The sequence below is a fragment of the Phascolarctos cinereus genome, unplaced genomic scaffold (assembly GCF_003287225.1).
Source record: "Phascolarctos cinereus isolate Bilbo 61053 unplaced genomic scaffold, phaCin_HiC Scaffold_7;HRSCAF=346, whole genome shotgun sequence".
NCBI lineage: Eukaryota > Metazoa > Chordata > Mammalia > Diprotodontia > Phascolarctidae > Phascolarctos > Phascolarctos cinereus.
Genome location: NW_027556180.1, coordinates 54,075,852 through 54,091,656, shown reverse-complemented (window position 1 = coordinate 54,091,656; position 15,805 = coordinate 54,075,852). Strand labels below are relative to the sequence as shown.

The 15,805-nt window shown below is 36.4% G+C and overlaps 1 protein-coding gene across 1 annotated transcript in view; it reads right to left on the bottom strand.

Moving 5' to 3' along the window:
* ATR (ATR checkpoint kinase) overlaps positions 1 to 15,805 on the bottom strand; it is a 121,935-nt gene that overhangs the window by 60,131 nt on the left and 45,999 nt on the right. Inside the window, 4 exon segments of the mRNA XM_020970917.2 lie at positions 3,481 to 3,601; positions 8,080 to 8,195; positions 11,400 to 11,513; positions 12,318 to 12,524. Coding sequence (XP_020826576.1) covers positions 3,481 to 3,601; positions 8,080 to 8,195; positions 11,400 to 11,513; positions 12,318 to 12,524 — 558 coding nt within the window.

The following is a 15,805-nucleotide window of genomic DNA, read 5'->3' as shown; positions in this document are numbered from 1 at the left end:
TCATTTAAATTTAACAGGTCTGTGAATACCTGTTATAGAACTTTATAATCAAATTTAGACATAAAATCTGCCAAACTAAAATAAATCCTTGGAATTATGGGGTTATCTAGTAATATAAGGCTTAACTTAAACCCTTAACAAGGTTGCCCTCAAGACTGCCTACAAATAATTGGCTGACCCAAATACTAGTAGATTGGATCAATATTAAAAAGTGTAAATTCAGGGTGTAGTCTTGTGATTTTGCACCTCTAATGCAGAATTAAAAGATAATACCCTGAATTGACATTTTGAATACTGGTCTACCCACTCAAGGAAGGGATGTTTCAACTGGTATGCAGCATGCCAAGATACAATTCCACTTTTGATCATCTGGCTAAGAATACTTGTTTGTTGGGTATTCAGTTAGGTTTACTGATATACATTTCTGCCAGGTCAGATCTCCATATTTTAGCTCCGAATGTTTCTACTTCTATTGTTTCTTTATTCTGTTCCTGCAATTATGTATATTTCTGTGCTAAAATCCCCACTGCAATTACAGACAATGCCAACACAGAAGGCTTTGCTTTAGAAAACATAATCCCACATTAATGCATGTCTTAAACTGAGCTTCTAGTCTCCTGAAACTCGGGGGTTTTTTGCCTTTTAAATAGCTATATTTTCATGAATAAATTGAACGAATGAATACAGAGCTGCAAGACATTGAAAGGCAATGGCAACTTTGACCCTGAAATATAAATTCTCTAATACAATCTTACACATTTTCATCAAGTCAGAAAATCTGAACTTGCATTGCATTTAGATTGAATCAGTCACTAATGAGACATTTTTCTTGTCTTCTGTTGATTTCTTGGCCAGATTGAAGAAATTTAATCCCATGCATAAAACACATTTAGTCTGTACTTTCATTTTGGACAGAAACATATTCACTAAATTCACAACCTCTATGTCAAAGATAAAAACAAAAACAATCAATGTTCTTCCTAAAATGTGATACCCAAAACTAAAAATAATACACCAGGTGTAACCAGATCATGTTCCTCTAGCCCTGGATACAATGTCTAAAATTTACATTAACTTTTTTTGCCACCATATCATATTTCTGACCAATACTTAATTCGTAGTACACTAAAACTCCAGATTTTCAAACAGACTGGTATTTAGCTACACTTCTTTTTTCTATGCCTGAGACGTTGATTTTTTGAACCACTGTGTAATGTAACCATGTTCCATTTCACCTCATTAGTTTAACTCAATATTCTAACCTACACACTGACTCTACTGTCCAATGTGCTCACTAAATCTTGTAGTTCTGTGCCATCCCTAAGTTTGCCAAGCATGCCATCTATACCTTTATTTAAATAACTCAACAATCAAATTCGGGCCAGGTGATAAACTCTGCAAGGCTAGCAAGATGCTTCTCTTAACAATCTCTACTTAACCTGGGTTTTCAATTCCCAGTAACCACTTTTGTTCTGACCTTTCCACTTCAAAAATGATTTTTCATGGCAAAGAAAACAGAACCAAAATAAGAATTGAGCAGCTACACCTTTTTTTCCCATCCATATAGGCAGTGTTATCCCACCTGTGAATATTCCTTTTCCCTCAGTCAATAAACATTTATTAAGCACTTGCTAAGCACTAGGAATACAAGAAAGGCAAAAGACATGTCCTACCCTGAGGAGCTCACAGTCTAAAAGGACAAACAACACGCAAACAACCAAGTACAAACGAGATAGATTTATACAGGATAAATAGGAAATAATCAACAGAGGGAAGGCACTAGTATTAAGAGGGATCAGGAAATGCTTCCTGTAGAAGGTAGGATTTTAGCTGGGACATGGGGGAAGACAGGAGACAGAGAGAGATGAGGAGGACAGCATTCCAGACACAGAAGACTACCAGAGAAAATGCCCTGAGTCAGGAGATGGAATTTTCTGTATGAGGAACAAGGATGAGAGTGTCACTGAATGGCAGGTCATGTGTGTGTGGGGGGGTGGGGGCAGGGGGGTGTTAAGGTGATGAAGACCTGCACCAGAGTGATGGCAGTGTCAGAGGAGAGAAGGATATGGGAAAGGTGGAATCAACAGGCCTTGAAAACAGACTGGATATGCTTAAAAAAAAAAATCCAAGCAGTTTTGTTTGGATTTCTTACCAGATTTGGCAATTTCCTTAAATTCAGTATTCCTGATGCTATTTCTACAGATCATGCCATGCTACCCCATCAGTCACTCTTTGTACCATTTCTTTTCTATGTCCCTTTCTCTACCAACACCGCCAACGACCTCTCCAGTGCAGGCTTCATGCCTGGATTACTGCAAAAGCAGTAAGTGTTGGTATCACTCGTTCAAGTTCAACTCAAACTGTCAAACTGATCTTTCTAAATCACAGGTCTGACTGTGTGATTACTCTTCCCACACCCAGCCCTCCATCTCCCTTTAGTAAACTCTAGTTGTCTCCCTTCTGTCAAAAGCCTTACCCAGTGTCCCTTAATGAGAATGCCTTCTTCACGCTGAGATCAGCCTTACTATACCCTGTGTATCTCTTACATGTACATAGTGGTTTCCATGCTGCCTTCCCCATTAGACTGTGAGCTCCTTAAGAGCATGGGTTGTGCAGGTAGTTGGTTTTTTTTGCCTTTTTTGTGTCCCCAGCACATAGTCACTGCCACACAGTGGCTGTCAAACCTATGGATCTCCAAATCACTCTGTCTGAGAGCCGTACTTTGTGCATTTTTGTATAAACATGTAAACTATTGGATGGATTTTACTGTTGGCTTCTCGCTTGGATTTTCTTATTCTACTTAATTTCTGTAGACTTCCTCTGTAAACCAGACTTCCTCCTTCATTGTAGCTACTTGTTGGTATTGAATTTGCAGGAATTAAGCCACCAGTTTTTTCTCCCATCCTCCTTATTTTTCAATTTAAGGTACTTTGATTAGATGTGCAAGACTGCAGTCATATATCTTTAGGAGCCCTTGTCAGGTATACACCATTATTGCCAAGGAGGCTGTCATTCTTATGGTTTCAACTATAGCTCAGAAATAAAAACCCATTCACAGTTGCTCTCTAATTGAGCCAGAAGCTCCTTTTCTAAAGCCTATATAGGCCTTTGATCAGTCACAGTGATGAAAATATCACTTACCCTCCTAAATTCTTCAGTTTCTTGACTAAGACTGCATAATCCTTAGCAATACTTTCTAATTTCTTCCTTATAGTATCATTTATGCCTACCTGTATCACCAGAAACAGTTAAGAGTCATCTGATTTGACAAGTCTTACTCGGGAATTTTTATTGCTTCTATATCCAGTTACTAAATAGTAAACATTGGAAAAAAATTGTAAAAGAATTTGCCTCTACTATTATCAAGATTGACATCAGCAAATATTAGTGAGCACTGGACCCTGGACTGGGCACTTAGACTCTGATTTTACCTACAAATTGTGATTTCATTTTATAACAAGTAAAAAAAAAACACATTACCTTTGTTATAAGATAACCTGCCCAAGATGCTGACCATTCTGCAAAGTTGTTGCCTAGTTTACTTAAGTAAATTGGCTTCTTTACTGTTGACCAGTCTGTGGCCTTCTGAGAACTCTTATACCTATAAATTTGAAATGTAATTTAGTACAAGTCAAATTAAACATGTTTAGAATTTAAGATGAGATACTATAAGATTGGCAAAAATGGTATTGTAAGGAAATTATGCCAGTCAGTTTTTTCCAGAGTTTCAACAAATTTACATTTAGATTTTAAATACTGTGTATTCTTCCTACACCTACCTTTTAAAACAATTTTTAAAAAAGGTAAATTTAAAAATCCAACTCTAGCACCACATCTAACAATGCTATGCCACCTTGATTTGACTTAAATATACAATTCTAAAAAGTTAAAATTAGGATTGTAAAAGAATGTAAAATTATGAAAGACTTTTCTAGGAAGAGGAAAATCAGGTACACATGATTAAACAGGAATTGAAAAATTAGCCCTAAGACATATAATTAACTCATTTATAGAGAATGTGAGTAATAAGAAAATTCAATTGTTATTTGTTTTTCACTATTTAAATCATAAGATGTATATGATAGTTAGTATAATACCAACTGATTAGATCAATAAAAGTATGAGTTAAATTAACTTTTCCGCCCAATTGTTTACTGAGGAGGTCAGAGTTTTTCTCTTCTAGTGATACTCCTAGTTCATACAATGACAAGGAGACACAGATAAGTAGAGATACCAGGTCAAACAGTGGTGAGAGTCAGGCATTTTAAGTTTGGCTTCCCAATGTTTAGTGCTTCTAATACAATGCCTTTTTTTTTTTTAGTTGATCTTTAGTTTTCTGGTATCATTCATTTCAGAGAAATACTTGAATGAAAACTGTATTTCTTTGGACCAGTATTCACAAGAGTAAATGAGGTAATTTGGAATGGCATATGAATTTAATTGCAGTTCATAATTTGGTGTTCTTTCTAGTGAATAAACTGAAAATCCAAATAGCTATGAAACTTTCATACCATGGGAGAAGCTGACCAGCTGCTTCCATTTACAGCTTTGATAATCTGCCCTGCTGTGTAAGTTTGCAGGTCTACTAGGCAATCTATATTGACAATATATACCTAGCCAATACAAAATAAATTTTTGTTCAAAAAATTAAAAAAAGAAACATTCAATAGGCAACTTGTGATGTGGAGTAGAAGCTCAGGGGAGAGACTAGGGATGGATTTAGAAATCTGGGAGTTATATGCAATAGAAGATAATTAAACCCAAGAGAACTAATGAAGTCATCAAGAAATTATAGAGGTAAAAGGGCACAGGACAGAACTCTGAGAAATACCCACAAATTATGAGTCATGATATGAAGGATAAAGCAGAAAAGGAAACTGAAAAGGAGCCTTTAGAAGGGTGGAAGAACAAGGAGAGAATAGTGTACTGAAAGCCAGAGAGTATAGTCAGGAGCAAAGGGCGGTTAACTGTATTGAGAAAGAGAGGATTGCAAAACAACTATAATCGGATCAAAGAAACTGAGAGATCATTGGTACCTTTGCAAGGAGCAGTTTCAGGTGGGTGGTGCTGTGAGAAGCCACAACGCAAAGTGCTGAGGAAGGAGAGAAGAGACAGTAGGAGCAATAATTACAGATAGCTTTTTCTAGGAGTTCAGCTGAGAAAGGGAAAACAAATGAAGCACTATAGTTTGAAGGGATGGGAGGGTCTAGTGAAGGTTTGTTTGAAGTTAGTAGGGAAGGAACTAGTTGATAAAGAAAGATTAAAGATTTGAGAAGATGAGTTTCTGATCTGTTGGAGAAGATGAGATCAAGGGTACATAGAGAGAGACTGGCTTTAAACAAGAAGGGTCACATCCTTGTCAGAGTCTGGTGAATAGGAAGAGCATGGACAATGGTGTCAAGGTGTTCTGAGATAAAGCGAAGAGAGAGCTCATATCAAATAGCATCAAGTGTCTCAGCAAGATAAAAGGCAAGATCCTTCTGGGAAGAGAAGGTTTGAGAGCCTTGAGGAGAAAACAGAAGGTTTAGAAAACCTTTTGTGGGGACTAAGAGAAGGAATCCATTACGAAGAAATAAAAGCATAGTTAAAATAAATGTATAATGTACCCAGTGTGCATAGCTACGTGACTTCCTTCAGTTCCATTTACCAACAGATGAGTAGAAATGGAGAATGAAGACGACAGAAGTAATGAAGGGGTTAGGTTTGGCAAGGAATGAGCAGCAATACAAGGGTAGGGATCTGAGAGTAAAGGACAGTGTGGAGTGGTACTGGTTAACTATAAAACCTGACTAATTGGTTGAGACTGGACTAGGGGGGTAGCAATGTTTCAGACCTAATCTTAATTTTCCTCTCTCTAACACCAATTTCAAAATCTTCTCCTAGAAAGGCTACAGAAAGTTTTACTTTGTTTTTCAGAAAAGAGATGTTAAGAGTTAGAAATGAAATTATCATTCCGTGAAATGATTTCTCCTATGAAGTAAGGATGAATTTATATTTTTATCTTGATTGAGATCTGTAAGATAAACTATGGAGAAGAAGGGCAGCTAGGTGGCCCAGTGGATACAGCACTGGGCTTGGAATCAAGAAGACTCATCTTCATATGTTCAAATCTAGCCTCAAACATGTACTAGCTGTGTAACCTTGGGCAAGTCATTTTAACCCTATTGGCTTCAGTTTCTTCACCTGTACAATGAATTGGAAACGGAAATGGCAAACCATTCCAGTATCTTTGCTAAGAAAACCCCAAAATGGGGCCACATAACTGAAATGGAAAAGACAGAGCAAAGGTCAGGAGAAACTACTTTTGTGAGAATTATCTTAACTGTTATTTTATGGAGAAACATTTTAAAGACAATTTTATAATAAGAGAATCTGGAGAGAGATTATTAAGAGCAATAGTTTGAGAGACGCTAAAAAAAAACAGAATGAGAGGTCTTAATTGATGAAACCTTTATTTTGTGAAGAAAATGAAGAGAATTGTTACTAAGAGATTTCATTTGTTATGCTGAATGAACAAAATGTCATGGGAATGTGTTCTCAGAAGCGAAGTTGTCTGCTGTTATAGCTAGGGTTTGAGGTGACTCTAGCTGTGATCGCTCATCACTAAAAAATTGTATGTCTTTGTTTTGTTACTGATTTCACTTTAGATAAATTTTATATTTAGTAACCTGAAAGTGAATCTCAAGAAGACTGAAGGATATTCTACAGCGCTATATAGAGAGATTTACCATATAGAAAGACATGGATAACTATTATTAGGAGTTTTCTCTGGCTAATTACATAAATACTATTTCACTAACTAGTGGGGATTCTGAGCTTAGTTGACAGGAAAAAATGATGAAATCTTATTAATGAGGAATTATACAAATATACTCCCTGGATAAGATTAAATATGGTAATGAGTCAAGTAACCCACAGTACTTCTGTATCTTCTGGCTACCAGACCAGTATTCTATTCTGTCCAAAATAGAAAGTATCTCTTCCCTCTAAACCCACCCCTCTACTGAACTTCCCTCTTTCTGTTGAGAATGACATCATCCTGGGGCAGCTAGGTGGCACAGTGGATAGAGAACCGGCCTTGAAGTCAGGAGGACCTGAGTTCAAATCCGGCCTCAGACCAAACACTTGACACTCACTAGCTGTGTGACCCTGGGCAAGTCACTTAACCCCAACTGCAAAAAACAAAAAACAAAACAAAACAACCTATTATGAGAATGACATCATCCTTCCAACCTCCTAGGTTTGGAACCTTGGCATTTTCCTCAGCTCCTCACTCTTCCTTACCCCCAATCAGTTATTTCTACTTCCACAATATTTCTTATATATATTCCCTTCCTTCTCACACAGCCATCACCCTAATTCAGGCCATAATAATCTCTTGCCTGGACTACTGTCTCAGCCAACTAACTGGTCTCCCCACACATCTTTTCTCTCTCCAATTCATCCACCGCACAGTGCCCAAAGTGATTTTCCTAAAGCACAATTCTGTCCATATCACTTAACTTACTCAAATAAACTCCAATGGGTCCCTATTGACTTGACTCTACAATCAAATGTAAGCTGCTTTATTTAATATTGGAAGCTTTTCACCACCTGGTCCCGACCTAACTTCCCAATCTCATACATCTATTCCTTCTTCATTCACTCTACAATCCAGCCAAACTAGCTTCCTTGCTGTTCCTCAAACACAAGACTTCATCTTTAGGCCTTGGCACTAATTGTTCAGAATGCCTGGAGTGTGTTCCCTCTGGCCTCTCCTCTGTCTCTTAGAGTCCTTAGTTTCTCTATGACTCCGCCACCTACAGGAAACCTTTCCTGATTCCCTTGGATGGTGGTGACATCTTCTCATAATTAGCCTGTACTTATTTTTTATATATTTTGTGTGTGAAAGGGTAGAGCACGCGCACACAGACACACACAGACACACACATTTTGATACATGCTTTCTTCCCTGAAAGAAGGTAAATTCCTTGAGGGAAAAGACTATTTCACTCTTGTCTTTGCAGTCTCATTGCCTTGCAGAGTGTCTGGCACACAGCAGGCACTTAATAAGGTGTCTACTGATTCATATCTAGCTACCTGGTATTTAGATGCGGCTCCAAAATTTCCCGAACATGTTCAGGGAATCTCCTCCAGAGTCGGTGGCCTGGACCGTCAGTCTCCATTTCTCTGCATTCATAAATGGAAAGCAACTCCTACCGATACACAAAGAAACAGCTGAGTCTCATTTAATTTTTATTGCTCCATATAACGCACTATGCACAACATTAATGGATTTCAAATCTGATTTTTTTTAATACTTTGAGATGTAATACTGCAAAACTTTGAATCATCAGAGTGTGGCATAACATCACCTCTTGATAAGAATAAGACTAATACCAAAGTGGTGAAAAGTCTATAGTTAACACTCCATACGTTTATTTTATTTATTACATCCTTTACAATTAGGGATTTTCAGAAATGTGAAAGGATGAAACTCAAATTCCGATGTGTTCCCCAAATTGAAGACACAGTGAAATACGAAATACTAAATTAAAGGTTCTGAAAAATGAAACCAAAATCCAAGGATAAAAAGAGCATTGATTCTGAAAAATCAAATAGCTTTTAGTGTGTAAAACAGGAATAGAGCACCAGACTTCAAATCTCAGGATCTGTATTTGTGACCTGGATCACATACTTACAAGCTGTATAACTTTGGGCAAGTCACAGTCTTTCTGAGGCTCAGTTTCTTAATAAAGCTTATAACTAACTTTTTATGAGGTTGTAATTAGGAAGTCCCTTTAAAAAACCATAAAGCACTACATAAATATTAGTTATAAAACAGGTTTTTATTGCACTAGTGCTATTCTTCAAAAGGTCATTTTACTTGCACTATCTTTTTAATATTTTCCCAAGTTTTAAGAAGACACATTGCTCTAGTGAAATATTAGTTTTGCTAAATTATATTTTACATTGATTATGATAAAAGTAAAATGTTACACAGTTGTGTTCCACAAATAATTAACTATGTAGCCAATTGCCAATTATCCAAATAAAGCAAGGATAACAGAGGTACGAGGTAATAAAAAAGTTTACAGCTTTTGTATTTAAATTTGAAAAAGAAGTATCCGAGGATGAAGAATTTCACTTAAAAATAACAAAAACACACTAGAACTGGTTAATTCTGAAGTTCCTAAACTGTTCGATTTGCCCAATCATACTCATATCATTCTAGTGAAATACTTCATTCTGTGAAAATACTTAGTACTGGGGCAGCTAGGTGATGCAGTGAATAGAGCTCTGGCCTTAGAGCCAGAAGGCCCTGAGTTCAAATCCAGCCTCAGACACTTAACACTTACTAGCTGTGTGACCTTGGGCAAGTCACTCAACCTCCCCTCCCTTCCCCCCCATCACCTGATCCCGCCCCCAAAAATACTTAGTACTAATCAAGTAAAACTTTACTCGAACATTCTTGTGAATGGGAATAAAGGTAAATACTGATGTTATAAAGTGCTTCTCCAATGCAATACAATTTAAAGTCAATGTAGCCACTGGTCATCAGTGGCTGCTCTGCTTTGGAAGAAAGTGCTTCTGTACTAGGTCTGCGTCCCAAAGAGATAAAAAAACAAAAAGGAAAAGGACCTATATCTAAAAAAATATTTATAGGAGCTCTTTTTGTGATGGTAAAGAATTGGAAATTGAGAAGATATCCATCAATTGGGGAATGGCTGAAGAAGTTGTACATGATTGTGATGGAATGCTATTGTGCTGTAAGAAATGAGATGCAGAAGGCTCTCAGAAAAACCTGGAAAGTCTTGCATGAACCGATGCAAAGTGAAATGAGCAGAACCAGGAGAAGAGTGTATAAAATGTATGATGATCAACTAATTCTCAGCAATACAATAATCGAAGAAGATTCTGAAGGACTTATGATGAAAAATGCTATCTATCTCCAGAGAAAGAATTGAAAAGAGTCTGAATGCAGATTGAAGCACACTTTTTCTTTACTTTCTTTATTTTTCTTGGGGTATTTTTTGTCTTTGTTTTCTTTCACAACATGACTAACATGGAAATATGTTTTGCATAATTCTACCTTCATAATCTATAGCAAATTGCTTGCCTTCTGAATGAGGGGAGGGGGGAAGGATGACAGCATCTAGAACTCAAAAATTTTTAAAAAAAGTTAAAAATTGTTTTTATATGTAATTAGGGAAAAAACAAAATAGTAAATCCTTTTTAAAAACAGGAAGAGTTCCCTACACCAATGAAATCTCAAGTTCAAAGATGTACATAAACCAAGTAATTAAATAGGTGCTATAAAAAACAGTTATCAAAGTAAGTCACCATTCTCGGCATGGTTAGTATGTTGAAAATGAGTTTTGCTTAAATTGTTCACAATGCAAATAATTTATAATCCATCCTCAGATAATCAAGGTTCCAACTGTAAAATTCAAATGAGGAAGAACAATTTACATTATATAGAGATCTTAAAAATTTTCGCAGAAATAATTTGCATCCTGAGATTTCTAGAAAGGTGAGAATAAAATATCAAATGGAATCAGATATTAAAAAAGACAACCTATGATATATGGCCAGATTTTAAGTCAACTATGTATTATATCATGCTTCCTGAAAATACAAAGAACATATGTCAGTAATTTAAGGATCTGTGGTTTCATATATGTGAATACTCCCTCTATCAATGCACATCACCACATGTCCATGCATTAACAAATGGTTAATGGTAGCTATGAATAAAAAAAAAAAATTCACCTGACAGCCAATTCTCTGTGATGAGCCAACTAAACTTAGCTAGGCTAGTCTTGGACACAAACACACAGACCATTATTCGGCCCACACTCAATGCCTTTTCAGTTTGGTAAGGCCTACCAGAGCTTGTGCTCCACTCACATGACCTTTGAAAGCCCACTCTAAGCCACTGGGGTGGCACTGGGATGGCACTGGGATATATGAAGAAATTGCTACCTTAAGACATTTTAATCAGAAATATGATAATTAATAAAATATTTTTAAATTCCTTAAAATCAAGTTCATGCAAATAGTGAAGGGTAAATTATATAAACTGTTGAACCCAAAAAAGCATAATGGTAAAGGGCAAAAAATATGTTGTAACCAAGGTATGATGCTGAACAATCTAAGCCACAGCATCTATCCTGCAAATTGAGAACTGGAATTAGTATAAGTGCTCAACAGGAAATATTATATAGAAATAATACACAACACACACACACACACACACACACACACACACACACACACACACAAAACCCCTTTTATTCAAAAGCCACAAGAATAAGTAGTGAAAAATAATACCTTCTCCCAACTCTGTGTACAGACTTCACAGTTTTTTTAAGGAAATCTAAAATTGTGAATCTAGCAATGAATAAGTATGTTCTTACTTGAATGGCATAGGCAGCTGAATCCTGAGCACGGACATTATCAGCGTATGCAAGGAATGCTCTGGTTAGTTCCATCAATAATCCATATGCAAAATTTGAATCCTCTACTTCAGTCTCATTAACAAGGAAAAAAAAATTAAAAGTCAACAGGAAAATTCCTTAAACTTTAGCTCTACTGCTTTCTAAGTTTGGCTTCAACTAAGACTTTTTTTTTTTAAACAGGATCTTAAGTTAATTTGGAAGGAATGAATTATTACAGTTGCAGAATATAAATCAAAGTCCAAAGCTCTTTTGAACAACCTCTGCAGCGTACTAAGATAACCTCAAATACTACCATACAAACATTCCCACATTTGGCTTCATTCTCTTAGGTTATATAAACTGTTTAAAAGGAAATAAATCTTAATATAGTTAGTAATGAATATAGAGACAAGTAGCCATTATAAATATGTAAAAAAGCTTTACTCTTAATTAAGAGTATGCTATTTAAGGGGCAGCTAGGCGGTCCAGCGGGTAGAGTGCCAGGCCCAAGTTCAAACTTGGCCTCAGACACTTACTAGCTGGAGGACCCTGGACAAGTCACTTAACCCTGTTTGCCTCAGTTTCCTCATCTGTAAAATGAGCAAACCAATCTATTATCTTTGCTACAAAAAACCCCAAATGGGGTCACCAAGAGTTGAACGTAACTGAATGACTCAACAAATGACATTCAAAGAAAATGCACAACTTTGTGATTATTGGCAGAGGATCACTGAAACAATATTATAGGAAAAGTGTGGGATATATGGTTGCCTATATGGTATAGATTAAGTAATGCCAAGATTAGGTGTAAATTGGACATTTCTGTGTAGTATCTAATATGCAAGTTCCAACTGAATTGGGAACTATTCTAAAAAATTCCCAATTACTGCTACTTACCACAAATGTAACATCCTTTCCTTGAGTTTCACCCGTTGAGAAGTCCAGACGACCAGGATCTATTGCACCTAACTCCCCTAAACACTCTCCACAAAGTAATCGAGCTTGGGAATTTGCATCTTGGCAACCTTTCAAAAGTACTGTCACCAATTTTGAGATAATAGGCTCTACTGTTTCACTATCTGTAGCATATTTTATTAATTTAACCTAAGTAGAAAGAAAAGAAATTTTTTTTGAATCACAAGACTTCATCATATAAAACCTAAGTTCAGCAAACATAAACCTTTCTCATTATAGAAGATTATGAATATATAAACAACATATCAATCCATAAGCAAGCACATATTAAGAGCCTATTATGTTTGAGGTACCAAGCCGGGGATACAAATACAAAGAATAAAACAATCCTCACTGTCAAGCACCTTAAATTCGAATAGGAGAGAAAGCCAGTACTAATATGTATTGAATAAATATGAAGAGGATAAGTAAAAGTAAGTACAACATAGTTAAATACAAGTTGGATAAGGAGGGAGGGTGTTAACAGCTGGGGGATGAGGAAAAGCTTCATGTAGAAGACAGCCAAGTGGCGCAGTGGATCCAACACTAGGCTAAGAGTCAGAAAAAAATGAGTTCAAATCTAGGCTCGGATAAGAACACCTACCTTGGAAGGATATTGTGAAGATTAAGTTAAATAATAGTTGTAAAGCACTCAGCAGAATGCTTGACATACAGTAGGTACTAAATACTTATTCCCATCCCTCCTTCTCTAGAAGGTGGTACTAGAGTAGAATACATTATACATATACATATATACATATGTGTGTGTGTGTGTGTGTGTGTATACACACACACACATTATACATATACATATATACATATGTGTGTGTGTGTGTATACACACACACATATAAAGGATATGCATAAAGAATAAACATTGTAAAAGATATTTAAATTACTCCCTACAAGCTTTAAACTGACATGACTACAATAAAATGACAGACTGGGAGAGGATTACACTGTACAGGATAGGATTTAGACCTAGAAGGTACATTAGAGACCACGTAGTTCAACACTTTCATTTTATAGATCTAGAAAAGGAGGTTCAGTGGTTTTCAGTTATTTCAATTCAATTCAATAAACACTTATTAAGTTAATTGCCCAAGAGCATACAAATAATGAGTAAAAAGTCAAGGATTTAAAGGACCCACACGTACAAAAATATTTATAGTAGCTCTTTCTGTGGTGGCAAAGAATTGGAAATCGAGGGGATGCCAATCAATTGTGGAATGGCTGAACAAGTGGTGGTATGTGACTGTAATGGAATACTATTGTGCTATAAGAAATGATGAATAGGCAGACTTCAAAAAAACCTGGAAAGACTTATATGGACTAATGCTGAGTGAAATGAGCAGAATCAGGAGAACGTCATACACAGTAACAGTCACACTGTGCAAAGACCAACTTGTATAGACTTAGCTCTTCTCAGCAATGCAAGGATCTAAGACATCTATCTCCAAAAGATCAATGATGGAAAATGCTATCCACATCCAGAGAAAGAACTATGAAGTGTGAATGCAGATTGAAGCATACTATTTGCTCGGCTTTTTTTCTTCTCTTTTGTTCTGTTTCTTCTTTCTCATGGTTCCTCCTATTGGTTCTAATTTCTCTTTACAACATGACTAATGTGAAAATGTTTAATAGGAATGTATACGTAGAGCCTATATCAGATTGCACGCCACCTTGGGGAGGAAGGAAGAAAGGGGGAGAAAAAATTTAAAACTTAAAAGCTTATGGAAGTGATTGTTGAAAACTAAAAATAAATTAATTAAATTTTAAAAAATGTTGAGGATTTCACCTCAGATATTCTGATTCTTTCTTCTCTATCCAGCTACTTCTTATTAATCACTTAACATATTTTGGCCTACTTTTATTTCAGTGCCTTTTTTCCCATGAATTCAGATAATCTATGAAGGGTGAATAGTAGTAAATCAGATTAAAGAGAATTTTAAGGATTCTGTACAAGAACTTAGTAGACAAAGCACAAAAGTGGTAAAGTATTTTGAGTAAAATGAAGGCAAGTAATGAAACCAATATGAACAGGATAAAAGAGATGAAGAGAATCAAGCAGGTCAGAAGGGGCATGCTATATAGTGGGAATACCACTGGCATTAGAGTGTTCAAATGCATTCCAATCCAGGCTCTGCTATTTACTACCTGTGTGATTTTTAGCAGGTCGCTCAACCTATTGAGGACTTATTTTCTTCATTTGTAAAACGAGTTGGTAGAATGATATGATCTCTAAGGTCAATCGATCAATCAACAAACATTTATTAAGCATCCGTGTGCCAGACCTTGTGCTGCTAGACACTAGGGACACAAAGATAAAAAGGAAAGAATGTTACATTAGAAAAGCAGGCAGGCCAGTCTGGCTCTAAGGTACAGTGCATAAAGGGGAGTAGTATAGAATAAGACTGGAATAGTATGCTGGGACTAGACTGCGAAGGACTTTAAATGCCAAACACAGTAGAACATGTTTGATGCTTGTGGCCAGAGAGCCACTGGAGCTCTTTAAGCAGGGAGGATATGCTCAGAACCCTGCTTTAGGAATATCAATTTGTCAGTTGTATAAAGGTTGCTCTGAATCCTAAAACACATGAGAATGACAAGAGCCTGGAGTAAATCTGGCAGGGTTGCTAAAAGCCTTTTTGTATCTCTTTACAATCAGGAATACCATAGTAAGTCTTGAAAACAAAATTGCTCAGCTTGGCAAGCACTCAATGTAAGCCACTTCCACATTACTTCATCCTGGGTCATTTTCCTCTATGTTGTTAGTAGCCAAAGTATGAGCAGGGAAGACAATCAAAAACAAGTAGCTCAATGTTCCCTGTTAAAATCAAATGCTAACAACCATTCATCAACATATCAAGGCAGACATTCTGTCTTACTCAAAACCTTAAAGAGCGTGATCATTCAGAATGAATCTTAAGTAGGCACAGATTCCTGCAAAGTGAAATATGAGGGCTGACTAATATGAGAGAATATATGGGAATATATCCCCTTGTGTATTGCCACGTAAATGCTAACACTAACTATGAGGGATTCAGGAAATGGATATATTAGAAAAAAGAGAATGCAGTTCACAACCTAAATCATCAATTCTCTCACACATTCTAGGCAAGTGAATAGAGAATTCAGAAATATATATTCAACTAATTGTAAGCTCCTTAATAGCAGGGACTATTTTTAGCACCCCCTCCCTCCCCACCTTTTTTTTGGTATCCTCAGAGTTTAACACAATGACTGGCATATAGTAGGAGCTTTATAAATGCCAGCTGACTGTCAAAAGGTTTTTGCTTTTAATTTACTTGGTCTGCAGTAGTGTACTTCTAAGTTGGCTAAATTATGCTGAAGTAAAACTAGCTTTTATGCCTCTTCACCTAATCATCAGAGGATCTTAAAAAATTAAGAAGGTAGAAGGCACACGGATC